The sequence below is a fragment of the Euprymna scolopes genome, chromosome 20, assembly GCF_053919585.1.
Source record: "Euprymna scolopes isolate OS-2025 chromosome 20, ASM5391958v1, whole genome shotgun sequence".
Lineage (NCBI taxonomy): Eukaryota > Metazoa > Mollusca > Cephalopoda > Sepiida > Sepiolidae > Euprymna > Euprymna scolopes.
Genome location: NC_136501.1, coordinates 89558853 through 89579793, shown reverse-complemented (window position 1 = coordinate 89579793; position 20941 = coordinate 89558853). Strand labels below are relative to the sequence as shown.

Here is a 20941-nt window from a genome sequence, read left to right as displayed (position 1 = left end):
GTAAGATGAATAACATCTTGGAATTTGGAATATAGACTTTTTGTCATTTATATATATATATATATATATATATATATATATATATATATATATATGAATTATAAAAGGATAAACATCCGACGATATGATTTTAAAATATAGAAGAGGAAGACCTAAATGCTTGACACAGGTTTTTTTCAAGAGTGAAGCAACGACTGTTTTACTCTTGAAAAAACCTATGTAGGATGGGTGAAACATCGAGCATTTAGGTTTTTCATCTCCATTTATATCTATCTATTACATATATATCTATCTATTACATATATATCTATCTATTACATATATATCTATCTATTACATATATATATATAATGGCAGAAAATTCGTTTTCGAACATTGCCATTACTTGATATAGCACATATAAAAAAAAAAAACATACAGAAACACAAAAACAAATCAGTGATGGGCCGCACGAAGGTGGTTTTTAAGCCCTGCCAAACTCTGGCATTCTTTGGCACACATTGTGCAGACATGTGCGCCACTAGCAGCACGTTCTTGATGGTCACTTCTATGTATAATCAAATGCCGCTTCAAACCACTTGCTGTTTTGCATATCCGCCTGCAGCTGACACAGGTTAGAACTGGCAACACAAAACTGCTTTGTGAGCCACTGCGCCAATGAGTAGCCTGGGGGCTTATCAGCCCAACTCTGCTCAGACATAATCTTCCGCACACCTCACATATCAGACCAATTTGGCACCCCAGCCCATCCATTGCTCCTTTCACTCTCCCTTTCCAGATATCACATTTCAGTCGCTCATACTTATATTTAACCAGACAATAATTACAGTTACATCTAAAATGTTGTGGGCAGCGATTACTTACAGTCATAGCTCCAGAATCATGATGTGTACTGCTGTAATATACTTTTGTTAATACACTTTTTATTACTTATATCACTGTGTGTCCTGATTATTACTAGCTTGCAAGACCACAACAGGTTGTGTGCTATAAAAATCGATATGTTAACAGAACATTCAAATAAGTTTTATAAGGGTTATATTTTCAAGGAATCCTTCCATTTATTGGTTAGGTCCATAAAATAGCTAAAATATATAAGACTATAAAGAAGCAAATTGTTAAATAGATTTTCTTCATTTCGTAAAACAAAAAATAGAATTAAACAAAGAATATCTAATGTATTAAAATGGTTTAAACCTTTTAATAATTATTTTTATTGATATTTTTAAGATTTAAAATAATTACATTCGTTTGGATCCGTTAAAGCTATTTTCAATTTTACTGTAAGAAATGCAGCATCAACAAGTACCTTCTTTTTCATTGGCTGTCAATTATTTACATTTATTTTGAAAAAAACTGATACCATCATCATGTTTTTTTAGTATAGAGATAATTCTGGACAAGCACCAATTTTGTTTTTAAGAACACGGACTAATATTTGCCGTAAATCACTGACTAAATAGATTCTTTATATGGTTTGGAATTAAAGATATTCATAAAGTAGAGATTAAGAATGAGAGAAAACCAAGTAGAAAGAAATACAAGATTAGGACAGATTTTTTATTTTTCAATAGAAAATTATTCAAAATCACTAAATAGTTTTTTAAAGAAAATTTTCAAATGAAAAGACATGTTTTCAGAATAATTAAAACAAGGGTGAATTTAAAAAAAATAGAAAAAGAAATAATGATTATTTTTTAAGTTGATAAATCATTACTATTAACAAAATAAATTATTTTAAAGGAAATTATTCAAAAAACAATTTATTTTGATTTACCTATCATTTGTAACCTTTTTTGTTGAAATTTTAATATTGAAAAGAAGTTTCAAACAATCTAATTTGCCGTAAATTATCCAGTTATTACTTACTTCCTGTAATGGCGGACATAGATTATTTTACTCGGTCACTATTTGCAGTAAAATAAATTACTTTAAACTTCTTTTAGATATATTTTTTAATGCAAATAAGTCACAAATATGTAGTTAAAGAAAACTAAATTATTTTTCCCAATTGTATTATCTTTTTAAATAATTTATGTCTGTAATAGTAATAATTACTAAAATTTAGAGATAAACTTACAAAAGTGTAATCAGTCACATTAAGTAAAAATAATAAATAACTATTAGAATAATATTGTGGAAATCGTTTCAGACAAAAACGTTGTGGAAATTGTTTCAGACAAAAGATGTAAAAAAGGTTTCAAACAAAAAATGTAGTAGGAAAGGTTTCAAACAAAACAGTTGTGGAAAAAGTCTTACACAAAAAAAATGGTGGAAAAGGTTTCAAACAAAACAGTTGTGGAAAATGTTTCAGACGAAACAGTTGTGGAAATGATTTCAGACAAAATGTTGTGGAAAATGTTTCAGGCAAACAAGTTGTGGAAAAAGTTTCAGACGAAAAAATTGTGGGAATGATTTCACACAAAAAAAGTTGTAGAAAAGGTTTCAGACAAAAACGTTGTGGAAAAAGTTTCACACAAAAAGGTTATAGTCAGCACTTTGTAGTGAGGAGGTAAGGACTGTGTATAGGTAAGGAATCAGCTGCAACACGCTCTAACCTTTCCAAACTTTGTTCCATCAAAGCTTTATAGACTTCGCTGGTCTCCGAAGACCAAACAGTTTTTCCCTGTTGTATGGCAACCGGATGGTCTCTCACTTCCTCTGGGCTTAGTTTCCTATGTTGAAAATACATTTCAAACCTTTTCATTTTTTATGTTCATACAAATAAGTTTTTAATTTTCATATAGATAACTTATAGAAGGCTTATAACAATGCAAAAATATATTGGTTTGTAAGAAAGAATACTGAAAAACAATATATAGTCTGTCTTTTCATTAGTTTTTTTTTTTTTAATATTTACTTCCAGTTTTTACATGGTTCACTAGAGTTGTAAGTGTGAAGCTAGAATATCACAATATTTCCGTGAAATCTCACCCTTCTCAAGTATTTCTATTTTCTTTTTTTAATCTCAAGTCACCCTCTGCCTTGCGCAAACAATGCCATCTCTGAGGTTTTTGAATTAGGACCACTTTAAATGTTATGCTGCAGTAAAACAAAATCTAATTTCTGTTTTATTAGTTTCTACATATTCTACATTCATGCTCAGTAAATGTTTACGATCAACAAAAGAATGTGTATAATTGATGGTCAATTGTGAACATAGAAAGAAAAGTATAACTTCTTGATATAAAAAGATATAAATGCACTACACACATTTTTAATATATTCCGTCACTCCCCAAAATTATATTTGAAATATTGAAGGCAAAATTAATAAGAAACATTACCTTTTGTAACAGACTAATGTTCATTAATATATCAGAACGTTTGCGTTTCTGGATTTTTTAGATGAGGAATAGTTATTCCTATTATTTGGATTCTTCAGACTACTGTACTCATCTTGGGTATCATTTTCACAACATTTAGGTCGATGCAACCTCTGACTTTTTTCAGGTGTATCTTGTTGAACTTGGGAATGTTTCTGTTGAACTCAGGAATCTTTACTACCCCAGTGCAGTAAATAAAAAGTTCCATTCAAAATTCTGTACAGATTCTCGAGTTTGACAGAAACATTCATGAGTTTGACAAAATACTCCTGAAGAAGGGCAGAGATTACATCAGCCGAAATATTGGGAAAATAACCTCAATATGAAAACAGTAGTCCAAAGAATCTGTGGGAAATGAAATTTCCCAGCCAACAGACACACAGACACAAAACGGTACTCTTAAGCTAAACTCAATTATTGCCCTTTAACTTTGGTAACTCCATGGCATTCCACCAGAAGGCAATTCAGATGTCACTTCCTGTTTTATAAATTTCTTTCTCTTTTGCACTGGACTCTCAACAAGTCAAGATGTGACGAAATGCGCTCCGGTTGGCATGGCCAGCCAACCAGCTTTCCTGACCGCTGTCAGCCAATACGATAATGCAAGTAACGTTACTGTCTTCTCAATGAACTCTTACTATCTCTATTTTTATTATCGCTTTTGTATTTTGATGTAAATAAATCTACATTTATTTGTTATTGTATATTGGTATGTTTCGTCTCTTCATTATGCGACCCATGCTTCTCAATCACCTACTATTCATTAACAAAAGAGGATGGCAGCCTAATAACATAAGCAGAGCATCCCATCCTCTACAAATCCAAATAATATGAATCAGAACTTTTATTACGTTTTTTTTTTGTTCAGCGACACCTGATGTACCTTCTCCATGTTGTTATTATAACGACTGCTATCCAAGTGTACCTTATTTCTATGATTCTGAACCGCTTGAATGTAGATTTTCTTCTTTAATTACTATGATCACACCAGAGTTGGAGCACATACATATGCATGTTACCACAAAATTGCAAGCTTGTGTGCTGAATGCATTATGTCAAAAGCATAAATTAAACAAAAGAGTTTTCTTTTAATTCAACAGTCTTTTTTTTTTTTTGGTCCCTATCTCTTGGAAGCCGGATGCTTACATCCATACACTGCTTTTATATAGCTGAGCTAAGTAGCAGATAACAGATAAAGCTCATGACTGGACTGTCACTTACCACTATCCAAATATGCCTTATTTCTGTGATTCTGAACTACTTAAAAATTGAATTGTGTACACTGGGATTTGTTCTCTGATCACCCTGATCATACCAGAGTTGGAGAATATACTCGTGTGTGTTACTACAATCATGTGCTGAATACTTATGTATCACACTCCCTGTGTGCGTGTGCAGTTAGCACCAACCCTATTCAGAGTTTAACTGGCTTTCTCCAAAGGAGGAAGTTTCATGGGACTATGGAATTCACACGCGGTCCCCAGTCGCATGTATATCCCCATTAGGGGAGATGACGACGTTAGGTTTTTGCAACTTTTTGCAGGGAGGTGTCGACATCCTTCTACATACAGCACCTGGACTTCCTAAATTGGTTTTCAACAACAAATCTGCTTTTTTAATGGCAAGAGATCAATTACCACTGTAAATTGCAACCAATTCTCTCAACTACCAACATGTTTTTTTAAGAGTAACATACCAATCACTACAAGTTGAGAATAACTCGCACCATCCCTATTGGCTAGTCATTCACTATCAATCCTTGTTGATCACATTACAGCCACACCTGATACCAGATCAACAAGCAGTCTTGGACCAATAATGGCTTATTTCTGTGAAACCAGACAGATAAATAGTAAAAGGCCAATTCCTATGGCTATTATCCTTGCTACCATTTGCTTTTTAGAACAGCTAATTATAAGATGGTCGTAAATTTGTGTGCTGAATACTCATGTGATGTTGTGTTCACCATGGCAAAAATAGAAATTAAAAGAAACAGTTTTCTGAACTTGACAGTCATTTTTTTTTTATCCCTGTAGTTCATATGTGACCTTCACTAAAGTACAATAGAGGCTAATGTGTTACACTATAAAAATATCAAAAAATATCATTTATAATGCCCTACTATTTTTGCACTTTCTTATGATAATATTTATGGCATAATCACGTTAACACACCAGTTCCCATTAGATCAACAAAGTTAAGTGACATTGAGCCTCATCAGTACTAGATGGGTGACCATTTGAGAATACTTGTTTCGCCATTGTTTCCAGTCATCCTGGATTTTTCCTTACCACTGAAACCAAGAAGTGACGACTCAAAAGAGGTGTGGTTAGAAATTGCAAAGCTCTTACTTCACAATTACATGCATAGCCATCCTCACAATCTTAAATGATAGGGTTCAAAATTGTTATAATGTTCAAAGTAGGTGGTTCATTTAGCAGACATGCTAATAAAATGCATGATCATTGTATACAGGCTACTTATAGGTAATAAAGTCAAGTTATGCTAATTAATTCATTAGCTAACCCAGCCACACTAAATCTCTTGGAATTTTATGGATTTCACATCTTGTATGGATCTATGACTTCTTCAGGTTCTTTCATATTCAACAAAGATCTTATCAATAATACCATTTTTGTTATGATGTTCAAAATATGTAGTTCACTTAGCAGACATGCTAATGGAGTGCCAGATTATTGTATAGAGGTTAGTTATAGGCTATAAAGCCTGGCTATGCTAATTACTGTATTAGTCAAATCAATTACATTACAGAATGTTTAATAGAAACGTTTGCTTTTTGAACTTATATCAATATGGTGATTATTATTAAAAGATGATACCAATACATAATGATTGCAATGGATAGTTTAATTGTATGATTATAATCAAACATATACTAATAACTTAATTATTGACACTAATTAATACATACTGGGCTTGTTAGATATTAAACAAATAATATATGGTTGTGTTTCTGAATTTTGGAGATGAGGATAGATAATTTGCATTATGTATGTATCCATTCTATGTTTTTATTAACTACCACATGATCATACGTAGACATACTAATGTATATAGGTTACTTAAGAGGTAATAAAGCCCGGCTAATGTATTAGCCAAACCAACCATATCTCATCTCTAAAATCTTATGAATTTCACATTCTGTGTGTACATATAGCTTCTCTAATCTCTGTCCCTCTCTATTGTGTTATATGTATTCTTTAAGATGATGACCATGATCTGGCATGTCTATTTTTAGAGTTCAATGATTCATCATTCGACTCTACAGAAGAGACTTAACCATCATCTATATTAAAAAAAGATCATATCAGTGACACCACTTTGCGATAAAGCCTACATTAATTACTACATTAGTAACCAACCTCATTACAGAATATATAAAACAAACGTTGAACTTATATCAATATGCGGACTATTATGAACAAACGACACCAATACATAATGATTGCAATAGATAATTTAATGTATGATTATAATCAAACATATACTAATTACTTAATCATTGACATTAATTAATAAATACTGGACTAGTTAGTTATTACACAAATAATATTAAGTTAATTAACCACTTCTTCCTTGAGTCATCACAGTCATAAACGTCATATCTAATCAACATTGACCAAAATCAATAATGAGGTGCTGGATTATTGTATCAGTGACACAATTTTGCGATAAAACCTGGCTATGTTAATTACTGTATTATTCAAGCCAACCACATTACATTTCCTGGAATGTTATGGTTTTCATGCCCTCTATAGACATATGGCTTCTTCTACATTCTGTGTCATTTCAAGTTCTTCCATATCCAGCAACAAAGATCCCATCGGTAATGTCATTTTGATATGATATTCAAAATATGTTAACTCACAGACCTGTATTGATCTTTCGATTCTCTTGAACCTTTTTGGAGTTAGCAAAGGCCATAACTTGCCCATGTCACCTGATTGAGTTAAACGGTTGACTGGACCAATGTGACCACAAGATAAATTCTTATTTAAATCCGTAATACAGATAAGGTTGCTAGAAAAATGGTTGGATCATTCTATTGCTCCAAAAAGTGTCTTATGTCTAACACAATCCTTTACCTGTATAAGAGTTTAATATATCCTAAGATGTAGTATTGTTGCCACATCTATTGCCACATTGAACATTTGTAAGACTAGAAATAAAAGTTGATTGTAAGTAGGATAGGTGTGACTTAGCTGGAGTTTTCTATTGAGTTTCCTTATTACAATATTGCATAATTAAATCAGTTCATTCTTTTGAAATAATTCTATAGTTCTGATAATATTTTTAGTTTAATCCACAAACATTTCCAATTCAATCACCTACTTACAAAATATTGGATAAAAGCACACTAAAAATCAGTCTTATCTGTATGGCAAACCTTAAAACCTGATAAAATTATAAAAATATTGCGTAATTAAACCAGTTTATTCTTTTTAAATAACCCTGCATAAATACACATGCACAAAGAATACATACCGTTCAATAGGCTTAGGTCTTCGTGGTGCCTTCGAAACAGGAGCTGAAACGGGCTTCAAGATTGGAGCTGGTGGTGGTACAGGTTTTGTAACTGGAGCTGGTGGTGGTACAGGTTTTGTAACTGGAGTCTCGACTGGTTTCTTAACTGGTTTCAATGCTGGCTTTGGTGCAGCGACTGGTGCCACTTTACTGTAACATGCAATATTTTTTTGTTTTGTGATCTTTTCGAATGAAGTGTGACTTACTCTAAAATTTTAAAATCCAATACAAACTATTTCTCATCTCAGAATTAATATTAGGAATAAATGAGTTATAAGATTTTTTAAGTTTTATTACATGTATTTTCTTTCATATCTTTTTCAATATAATCGTTTCATTTTATTGATTATATTCAGTTTTTGATTTATTATTGCTTTTTATATTATCTCTACTTATATATAAAAGACACTGTGTGTGCGCGAGTTTATTCCCTTCGGACTCCGAATCTGCTGGGTTTATTTATTTTTTTTTAATTTTACGCTAATGCACTTGACATGTCTGGGAGTGTTTTTAGATACGTTTTGTACAGGAATGCCTCTAATACATATTGAAAATACATCCTCGCAAAAAATCCTATTAAAAGAAGGGAGTTCGATTTTGACCAAAGTTAGCAGCTTATAACATAATACACAATTGCATTTGAGAAGTTTTATCACTGCATAAGCAGAAAGGCCCAACATATAAAATAAAAATCAAGTTCTTTGATAATACAGGGGAGCGTTTGAAATAAATGTTTCTATTTAGAGCATAATCGAACCATGATATTTGACTTTTGTATTTTAAACTTTAATTCAAGCCATTATATAAAGGTTCTCTACAGTTCAATGTAGACTACAATGTATTGTGGACTAATTCAGTGCGGGAAGGCATGAGAAGTTTCCCGGTACATCACAATGAGTCCCCAACTAGAACAAACAATCAATCGATTTGATTGAAAAATAGGCGATGTTACTGATTTCAATAACAATACGGGAGGGTGGAACATTTGTTGATCCTCATGCCACGTCAGGTCTCCCTACTAGTTTATTATAGAAGAAATTTCTCATTCCTTGTCTGGCCTGACCGGATGATTCCACTTTCAAATCTCTATAATGTACTTTTTCACATGCGTATATACGTTAGAAGCTTCCACACCCATTAAAAAAATGAGATCATCTGATTGCTAAAAATTACAATTATTTGAAAATAATTGGAACTGGTGCCACTAAATTCAAAACAAATTTTTACTTTGTTGCCAACAAAAACAAAAATTGTCAAATTGAATTGTGGACTTACAAATGATAAATAGCAGTCATCTTATCTATAGATATATTATTCTTAATGTGAGGAGGATGAAGAGTAGGTTACAATGTATCTGTATCGGATGCGATTTAAACTAGCTGAACATCAGGCTGGGAAAACATACTTACAAGGAGTTTTCCCTAAAGGAGTACACAACAGCAATTCTCTTGTTTCTATTACTTTAAAAGCGACTGACAATCAAATATTCTTTCTTATCTACCCACCATCACAGTGACATATTGGTTTTCATAAGTTCACCAAAGTGACTGACGATAAAATGCTCTTTCTCATCAACTGATCCTTTGCCATTGTAACGGCATCTTCCTCCCATTGTTTGTGGCTCTGTTACAACCCATTCTAGAATATGGCATCCACGTTTCATCACTATCTTGATTGAAATATCCAACACCTTGAGCAAGTTCAGAGGTTGACGACATGGATGGTCCACTGCCTCTACAGAAAATCCTACAAGCAATATTTTGATGCCCTTAACTGTACTTACTGAAGCATAGGCAGCTGCATGGTGACGTCATTCTGCCTTTAAACAACATGTATGACAACTCTAATATGTTGTGTGATCTCTTCTGCACACAAGTTTCACAAAAAAGGCTTCATGAAAACACAAAAAAAATGGCTGAATTCTTAAAAGGCTTCTTCTTTAGTGGGTCGCTGAGAAGTAGAATAAGTTGCCAGGTCAACCCTCAGATGTCTAAATAGTTCAAGGCAATGCTGAATGTATCAAAGCCCTAAATATTTTTATCGTTACCACCTCCTGTTTTTTATAACTCGCTTTTACATGACCCTATTCGTGTGATAATTCTTTACCAATTTATTAAATTGAATTGAATAAAAAATATAATAGATATTTTGCAAGAATATAATTTATGGAGGCCTAAATTAAAAAATGTACTCTATTTAGTCAAAATTGTGTTAATGTAATCAATTCACTTTGATTTTTAATATGAAAATTACAGCCTAAATTTGTTTAAAACTTAATCATTTAAACGTTTTTTGATGATATGTGTAAAATTTGTTCAATATCGAAAGGTTTTGGTTTCCACCTTGATTATGCATAGATTTACGAATGAAAAAGGCACATCTAAAATTTCAAAGATTACAAAATATCCCATACTTTCCTGATTTTGCTCAATTTCATTTAACAATTATTACTTTAGTTCAATTTCATTTATTCGTGATTCTGTTAATTATAAAACCACCTTGTACATTTTATGCCGAATTATTCTTACATAAATTATTGAAACTATTCTTGAATCCAACCGGAACATTTTTATGAAATACTGTATGAGAAAGCTGGTGAATTGCTGGACAAAAGGAACTTATTACAATCTAATATATGTTAATAAATAAAATTCTACTTAAATATGAAGATTTTTTATCTGACACCAATAGTAGACTTTACTTTATGGAATGAAGTAATAGTTATAATTACAATGACAATAATTATTTAAAGATACAAACATAGATATGTCCTTATATATATATATATATATATATATATATATATATATATATATATATATATATATATATATATATATAAGTTGTAAGGAAATAGAATGAATAAATGAATGGGAATATATGCATTAATTATTGTCGACCTAACATTTGAAATAATATTGTAATCATTAAATTATCATTCAGTAATAACCACTAAATTACTTTTATTAATTCACATAGCTTTGTCATTGACATTTGGTTAATCATCTTGCTTTAATTTGTTGTAGTAATGAAAATAATTACATAATTATCTAGCACTAAAAATCTTTAGGATGAGAAATAGTTTTCTTTGTGAATTTATGTTTGTAAATGTAATATATATATATTAGTGTTAGGACGATTAGGAATTGGAAAAAATCTGAACTTTAAGAGGTATTGAAAGTGATATCAGAAAAATTTATGCCAATTTTGTGATGCCAAAATGATTATTTATTCATTTTTGTGGTTTAAAATGAATTTTTCATTGTTGATACTAATGATGAAATGATATTTATTGATTTTAAACTACCAGTAAAACGAAAATCAATATATTCTACCATAAATGTATTATCTAAGTTTTTGAAAATATATACACATATTGCATATGTCTTTACAGTAATCCGAAAATGAAAAAAAGAATAAATATTGGAATCGTCCCATCACTAATATATAGTTATTTTATATAAATCAGATTGATACTTATACGAATCAAAGTCCACAGCAAAAATGAATCTCAATATTCAAAATTTTAAATACTTATTTCAAAATTTGTAATAGAGTTATAAATACATAAATTGACAGATCAATGATATCATACTGTGATTTAATGTCAATTTTGAAGCAAAGAAAAACTAACGCATGTTGACATTAAATTTTTAATTAAAAAAAAAAAATGACACCCCAATAAGGTATAATGAATAAACAAGTAAAAATATAATCGAATAATACTGAAAAGACATTTTTTTAAACTGCGTAAGAAAGAAAATGTTTTGAACTCAACTAAAAATAGTAGACGTTATATGAAACTATAAATACATATACATCCATGTGTGTGTGTGTCTATATATTTAAGAGATTAACAAATTGAAATAATACAATGTGCTTTTATATTTACAAGACCTTTCAATTTCTATTAAGAGAAATTTGTTGCACTCGGTCGATATGTGCTTAATTAATAATTTTAATTTTTTTGCTTTTTTCTTTTTGTTTGTTTTTGTGCATTAATATTACTTAAGTGACCATAACTGATTTGTATAATTATTTTTTTTTTTCAATCTCATTTAAAAAAAACGTTGTTTTCTTAAAACTATTCAATTATATTGCTGGTCTATTTAGTTGCTTGTTAATTTCATGTCAACACATATATTTTGTGTTCGTTTGAATCAATTATATAGATGGGAAAACTATTAAAATTGGCGAAAATTTAGTTCCACTCACTGTGCACATAATATATGTGAAAAATAATATTTGTATCAGAGGCTATCTCAATATGTGAATTCAGCATTAGATATAGACGTATATTATGTTGTAAGAGTAAACATTAATAATATACGGTATAATCGCATTGACACACCGGTTCTCGTCAGATCAGCAAAGTTAAGCAATGTTGAGCCTGTTTAATACCAGATGGGTGACCATTTCAGAATTCTGCTTATCTCAGCATTTGTTTCTTGTAGTTCTGTACTTCACTTGCCACTGGTATTTAACAATATCGACTCGGGAGAGGTATGGTTGGAGATTGCACACCTTTGGCCACAAAAATTTTACGTGAAGACACCCCTTCGTGGGTATCAATAGTCTGCCAAAGACTGAAGGAGCCCTTTTTTTATATTATGTTATATGGACTCAAATCACAAATTAATAGTTTAGAACTCAATACGGAATTCTTAACACATTCACACTTATCTAACATGCAGAAACGTATGCAGAATTTATATTAAAATTGGAATAAATTATTTTATCAGTACGTATGACAACATTCTGACAATGATATCTTACATACAAGGTCGACATTTAAAAAAGGAACTTAGATTTGAAAATATGTATCCAATAACAGTAGATATGCAAACAAAACTAAATTTTGATTTAAAAAATAAGATTCTTAATTTTTACTTTGATGAAAAGATCCATGATCATCTATTAGATTTAGGATTAAAAAGAGGAGCAGACATAACATACAATCTATATTTTATGCCGAATCAATGCCTTGCGATAAAATCTAGCGCAAATATTCTTCTATATTATCACAATGATTTATGCAAAATGCAACATTACCTTTTGTGTGTGTATGTGTGTGCATAATTATATATAAAATAAAAACAAACAATTCTTTTATATAGTTCAGATCGATTCTTAAGAGAATCAATTCCCAAAACTAAGTGAAGCATTTCCAGAAACATGTGTAAGATTTCTTTTGCTCCGAAATTGACATTAAATCATAGTATGATATACTTCTGATCTTTCATTTTACTCTCTCTATATATATATATGTGTGTGTGTGTGTGTGTGTGTGTGTGTGTGTAATAAAGTCATAAATTATATATATATATATATATATATATATATATATATACACACATACATACACGCACCTATATGTACTATATATATATACATATATATATATATATATATATATATATACACATACTATACATATTCTATACATACATTTACATACACATCTAAATATAGACATATATAGAGTATATATATTTTACATAGTACCCATACATATATACAATATTTATAATATATGCATACAAACAATCTATTATCTATACATATATATATATGTACATAAACATACATATATACATAGATATAATATATATAACATTTTATGTACGTATACATAGTGTTTATAATATATACATACACACCCATATATATGTGTGTATGTGTGTGTCTATATATTTTAAGAGATTAACAAATTGAAATAATACAGTGTGCTTTTATATTGAATAGAATAAATTACTTTAAGAATTAGATAAAGATGACCATATTTAATTTAATTTTTATTTTTATGTGAATTTCTAAGAAAAAAAAATGTTCATACATGAAAAGGCCATACCATTGTTTAGCAGCGTTTAATTATAAGAATGAAGGCAACAATAGTTAAAAAAAAAAAAAGGTAAAATGATGATAGGAAAACTAGGAACATTTTAAGTCAGAAAAAAGTGGCAAATTATATTTTTAAAAATAGAACTAAGTAATAAAGATGATATATTAACCTTGGTTCAGTCTTTTCGGAAACGGGGAGAGGTTCCGTCACTTGCTTCCCATCATCCCTATTAAAAAAAAATGGTTCCATCAATGTATATATTCCATAAACGGGATTTATGAAAAAGTATTTTTTCTTTTCTTTTATGGTAATGGTGATAAACAGTGAATATATATTAATGTATTGCATGAATATTTAAAAATGCTGAAAAAATGTATACCTTAATATGATTAACAGCTCAATAACAACTAAAAATCAAGATTAACTTTGTATAAAAAATCATATATTTTAAATAGCATTTATGATTAAAGTTAAAGCCATTAGAAACATCATCAAATAAGAAAGCATGGAGTCATTAAATATTTGAAATAAGGGCTATAATGAATATAAATACAGAAGACAAACAATTTTTTAATAATTTACTTAAAATTATTGCAATTTAACATAAGTAAGAGTAAACATTAAATATTTTAGATAATGGCTATCATTTATTAATACAGAAGACAAACAGGTTGTAATAATTAAGTCAAAATTCCTGTGATTTAATATGTAAGTAAAGAAAGGATTTAGGAATATATACATATGGATTATGGGTATGAACACAAATTGAAAATAGGTTTTGGGGGATGGAGTTGGAGGGGGTGGGGGTTTTCAAGAACAAACATTTGTTATAAAACCTATATGGTATTTCAACATGCCTTTTTTTACATTAAGGGATACACTGCAAACATGTGTATATAAACTCTCAGTCACATCAGGCCTTTTTCACTATTTGGTTGAATTTAAAGCCTTTTCAACACTTCAGTCAGTAAGTTCTTTTAAATGTGAGAATATAACATAAAAATGATATGGAGCAAACAGGATGTAGGAACATGCTTTACTATTTAGACTGCTACGATTTACTTCCCACAAAGTAACCTCCCCTTATTCCTTCGCTTATCATTAAAGACAATCAAAGGACAAATATATCGTCCAGCACATTGTTTCTATCATAACATCACATTTTTCTTTAATATTATTTTAGTACTTGTAAGAAATAGGTACCCAGAGAATTTCAATACTTACCCAGCTAGACTCAAGTATCGACAGAGAATCCCGAGTCAGTCCTGGAAATGGCTCAAGTAGTTTACAATTTGAGAACCACCTTCTTTTGTTTGCTTTTAGGAATCCCCTCCCCACCCCTTTTTATTTTATAATTTTAATGGGTGATAAAATTTTTTAACCCTAATTCTAACATTGCACCCTTTACATACCTAGTGTCGTCTGCATTTTTACATTTTTTACGTGGCTATTAAATCGTAAATTGCTTCAGTCATTGCTTGGACTGACTTGGGATTCTCTTACTGAATGCCTATTCTTTACATGTACCATAATATTTTTTTTAATAACCACACTTTTATGAAGATTTCTGAATGAATCAAAGGAAATAATGACTTGCTGAATTTAAACGAAAAATAAAAGAAATAGTCTTTCTAAGCGGAAGTCAGAAACTATTTGTGTTTTTGTCGTGTCTGCTCAATATAACATGCCATGAAATGTCAGATTAATAGTAGATTTTACCATTAAAATCTCGAGAAGTAGAATCATGCTGTGACTAAAAAGGAATGAATGTTGTTTTATTGTTTTTAATTCTCTACTAATTAATTCTAATGTACTTTAATAATGGTAAAATTATAAAGGGAAAATGACACAAGCTGAGAAAGTCTTTTTAGTGTACATCGTTTTAATATAAACGGTGACCCAATAAAAATGACACTTATTAAATCATGAATAAAATTAACATTTCTTTGTAACATCTAACCCCACTTAATACATATACATTTCAATTTATGCTTGCCTTATCCACCAAGTTTCAGTTATGAATATTCAACAGTTCTTTGCTCATCGGCATTCAATCATAAGAACACTTGGATATGATGTTCAAAAATGTCAATAATTCTGACATATTCCTCTCTTGGAACTGCCCTGATTTGGCTATGATGGCCATCTTCAGTTCAGAAATAGTCTGTTATTTTATTTTTTTATAGACATTATCTTTGAGATAACCTCTTAGATAAAACCTACGGAGGGGGTAATCCCTAGTGAGTGTGAAACCCATTCAGAACCACATCGTCTATTGATAAACCAATCATCAAAGTGTCCCTGCATATGATTAGATGGCTATCAAACAAAGTATAAACATGAAAGTGAATTTAAGTTATTCAACAAATATATTTATGTTTCTGAATTTTTTTTGTATGTGTTATTTGATTTCTTTGAACTATTGTTTTCATCTTGAGTGTTATTTTCACTATGTTTCGGTTGATGTAACCTTCGGCCTTCTTCAAGTGTATCATGTTGAACTTGGGAATTTTTCTATCAAATTAGTAATCTGCAGAGAATTTTGAATGGAACCTTTTATTTATACATGATTGATGAAACTAGATTAAATAAAGGGTTTGTTTGAAATTCTATGCATATTTTTGAGTTAGATAGAAAGATTCCCAGAATTCGACAAGATATATTTGAAGAAGGTCAGAGGTTACATTGGCCAAATCGTTATGAAAATAAAACAAAAAATGAGAACAGTAGTCTAAATAATCCAAAATTAAAAACTGTTGGACATTCATGACTTAAACATGGTGGACAAATCAATCGCAACCTGAAGTTGATTTGTACCAAATATGATTGGATATCAAAAAGAATTGTGAATTTTATTAATTATTTTAGTAGTATACTCTTGAGAGTGGGAGGTTTTACCCAATACAAGACTTGTTTATTCATGTCACATTAAACTAATCTAAGGAAACAAATGAGACATTGCATTAAAATGTGTAACCCAACATATTAATGGATTCCTTCAAAAACCTCAGATAATTCTAGAAAACTTCTTGACGCTGAAGCGTAGTTCGTTCAGTTTGTATTGTCCAGCTCCCTTCGAAATTCTATGCATAAAAACTGCTTACATGCAAAATAGTTTAGAAAAAGCAGAACAGTCTAACATCAAATGAACTGAACAGTTTACTGAAATCTGATTGGTCCATTGAACAAACTGGTGAGAGTAAAAAGGAACAACACAAACAGGAAAGCAATTAAGAACATGAACAGAGGAAGAAACCTTCATACAGCAGGTTGCAAAGATTATGAAAGATCATTTCAACAATTTGTACTTTTTATTTATCAAGAAAGTATAAAAATATTAAGTTTAACTAAAAATATCATTAAAAATAATAAAACACTTTAAGGAGAAATTACGATTTTATTAAATGGTTCTATAAATGTTATTAATATAATTTTTTATGTATTAAAGAGTCACTGATTACCAGGGCCCCAAGGCCACTCAAAGATAAGAGTTGAATTGTAAGGTTTCAGAAGGATCGATAATTTGTATTATTCAGACTACTGTTCTCATCTTGGATGTTTTTCACACTACGTTTCAGTCTATGTAACCTTCACCCTTCTTCAGAGGCATCTTTCTGAACTCAGAAATTTTTATGTTAAACTGAGTACAGATTATTTAACCTTTTTTTAGTCCATGAGAGTAGATTGTTCTTGTTCTATCAGTCATGACCGGCCAGAAATTGTAAGTAATTTAATTATATTTTTAGTATCACCATATATGTAAACCTTCAACCTCTATACGACTGTCACTTATAAATGATTATTACTTAGCACTTTATTCCATTGTGCTAAGGACTCTGTATAGATTTAACAATTTCAAAGGTTACATCGGCCGAAACGTTGTGAATATAGCCATCTAAGATGTGAATAGTAGTCCAAATAATACAAATTGAAGGATGTCTAACGAGATAATTTTGTAACAAAAACATCATTTGCTTAAATCAGTATTTGCATATGAGTTCTAATATGGAGGTTGGTTGGCAATTTTCGAAAAAGAGGTTGGGGAAAAATTGTTAAATAAAAATGAAAGAAAAACACACACTGGATAAAAGTAATAGGAACATTGGTAACCTGCGTAACAGATTAACAGATTAACAGATGCGCATTTCAAGCAGATGGATATTTGGGTTAATAAAATGCATACAAAGTTGTGTTTCAACATGGGGAGCACTAAAATCTAGATCCACCACAACATGAAACAAACCTCTTAATATCCACTTGCTCAACAATTTTGAGGACAGCGCTTCCTATTTCAGAAGCATAGCTAATCTGTTGTACTGGTCCTTCTTCCTGAAGTTCATAGCTGTTGTTGGAAGAAAGATTTTACCCATCATAAATTATGACATTCGATATCAAAATGGAGTGCATCTCATCCATCTTTCACACAGTTCATACATTCTGTGATGAATCAATAATTTAAATTGAACAACTAAGTAATAATAAGTATTATATTAAAATTAAAGAAAGGGCTGTTTTTTTTTGCAATTTTTAATTTAGTTACAAGCACATTTTTTAACACGAAATCATTGCAAGAAGATAAATCTGAATTTTTAATTTCACTTAAGATTGTTGTACAATGTTTCTGTGAGAAATGAAACATAAATGAGAAAACAAAAAGAAGCATGAAATACTGTATTTATTATAAATAAAAATAAACTACAGAAGAATGAAAAAAAAATGATGCATTTTTATGTTAAACTGCTTATGAACAGACTTTTTTTTCCATGTACACAATGATGTAGTTAGATGTTGATGAGATATTTTGAAATTGACTTTTTCGAAACTACATTGACATGCATGTGTAATAAACTGCTTATGAACCTTGGTGGTGAGTCTCCACGACCCACAGTTGGTGCAGCAGAAACTGGAGCTTGAGAAGGAGCAATAGTTGGAGTTGGTGCAGCAACATGTTTGGCTGTTGCATAAACTGGCATTGTGCTCGGTGCAACTGACTCCTTGGGAAGAGTGGCTGGTGGAGGAAGTGGCTTTCCAGTTGGATCAAAAAGCATCTTCGCTTGTGATATCAATGGCTGCTTGAAATCGGTTTCATCAGAAGGCTGAACAGCTTCTTCAGGTTTAGGCAAAACTGCAGGAACTTTGCCTCTGGCCCTGGTGGGTTTCGAACTTGCAACAGTTGGTGCACTGCAGAGGAGGTCAGGATAAATACAGGTATCAGTCAAATAAGAGGCAAAAAGGAAGCTAGTAATTATTTTTTTTCTTTGTGTAATCTGCTAAATCCAAAAGCAAAATCAATAATATCTAGAACACAATATTATTGAGCTCACATATCTCAAATTACTTATATATAATAAATAATGCATACAACACAAATCTCAAATTATTTATGATATATAAGTAATGCATGCATACATCATTTTTCCTATAAAACGGATTAGACAAGAAAAAGGCTTAATTTTGAGGGAAAACAATTTTCACTTTTGTGTTTTTGAAAAATAATCAATGAATGCTAAGAAAACATTCATCTATAACATTAGCATTCATAATTGATATGCTGCACAGAAAAGCATATTAGCATTCAAATTGAGACGCTGCACACAAAAAAATATAGAGATATGACAAAGTTTGTGAGGATGTTTTGTTTTTGAAAAGAAAATATAAACATTTCAAAGTGCCGAATTCAAATTACATATAATCAATTTAAAACAATTTCACTTTGATCTAAAAAAAAAAAAATACTACACATTCAAATTTTAGACTCTTTGTCAAATGAACAGTTTTATTGTTATATAAAGTATTAAACATCTTCACAAACACAAGAAACGCTATTTCAAATAATATCTTTGTGAAAGAAAAATAGAAGACATGTTTCATTCAGATTTTAACTAATGTATGAATAAACAATTATCTGAACTACTGAAATAAAACAACAATAGCTTATTATTATATTTTATTTACAAATATTTAGGTTGTAAATTATTTTATAAGTATATATATATATATATATATATATATATATATATATATATATATATATTATAGACGTCCCCATATATATAAAGTATGACATACAATGAATGAAATGTAGGTGACCTCCTTATAGCATTTAGGTAAAATGCTCCACTATAGATAATTGAATTTGTTCAAATGGTCTCTATAGTCAAAACAATAACAAACAAAAATAATGTATTATTATTGTTTTTGTGGGAGGGGGCATGGAAATTTGCTTAACAGGTGAAATATAATGATGCTGGTCCAAATTATTTACATAATAATAACAGGGATTCAACTAAAATAACAACGACGAGGACGCCGCCGCCGCCGACGATGATGATGATTATAATAATGACAACAACAACAACTATAACAATAATTATAGCAAAACAATCGATTTGCATATCCAAGCGCTGTAATCAATAAAATATTTAAGTGTATAATAAAAAAAATAAAATTTAATAAAGAAAAAAACAAACAATCAGCTTTTAAAACTTGCACAGCAAACAACCAACAGATGCGGCACTATAATCTTCACACATTTTGCAAGACTATTACATAAAGGACAGTTGTGTGTATCAATGGCTGCTTGTGTGTGTATAACCAGCTAGAAATCCAACAATACAAAACAAAAATCCACAAAGTTAGTATATTCTTTATCATTGTTGCCTGAAATTAATATCATCTAAAATTTATTAAAGATTCCTTTTTCTTTGAGACTAAACTAGCACAGATTTCGTTATAGGTGAAGAGAAGGGTCATCTTTCCAGACATTTTCGTGTACTAAAGGGAAGTAACTCTGGCTTTTAATTAAGAAATTACTTTCCTTGTGTCTCTAGGAATTGAAATAAAATGGGGTTGTCTGTGTGAACGTCTTGTGTATGGAGTGGGTAGAGAAAAAAAGAGCAAGACGGGGAGGGGGGACGAGACAACTACTGAGGCAGATAAAGAGGGGCAGAGAGATAGATGTTTTAACAGAAATATGGCACATTTTTGAACCAAACAACTCCAGGTTGACTTGCTAGTTAAATATAAGCCAACACTTCCGTACTAATGCTGCCAGTAAATGAAAAAAAATTGTTTTGCTAAGTTAGTCATTATAATTTGACGTCTTAAAAGATAGGATAGAACTTCAATCGAAATAATAAACTTTGTAAATAGTTATTTTGATAATGTTGTTTATAAAGTTAATCATAATTGTACAAATTGAAGAAAAAACTATGACCTAGTTATTGTTC

The 20941-nt window shown here is 30.4% G+C and overlaps 1 protein-coding gene across 12 annotated transcripts in view; it reads right to left on the bottom strand.

Moving 5' to 3' along the window:
• LOC145241637 (titin-like) overlaps positions 1–20941 on the bottom strand; it is a 698616-nt gene that overhangs the window by 528947 nt on the left and 148728 nt on the right. For 5 of the 12 annotated variants that reach the window (XM_080104717.1, XM_080104725.1, XM_080104729.1 and 2 more), the window contains 5 exons: positions 18573–18893; positions 17956–18054; positions 13882–13938; positions 7832–8020; positions 2559–2675 (listed from right to left, as the gene is read on the bottom strand). In XM_080104717.1, coding sequence (XP_079960843.1) covers positions 2559–2675; positions 7832–8020; positions 13882–13938; positions 17956–18054; positions 18573–18893 — 783 coding nt within the window. The remainder of the gene's footprint in view (positions 1–2558; positions 2676–7831; positions 8021–13881; positions 13939–17955; positions 18055–18572; positions 18894–20941) is intronic. The other 7 variants (XM_080104719.1, XM_080104724.1, XM_080104727.1 and 4 more) reach the window with 3 other exon arrangements.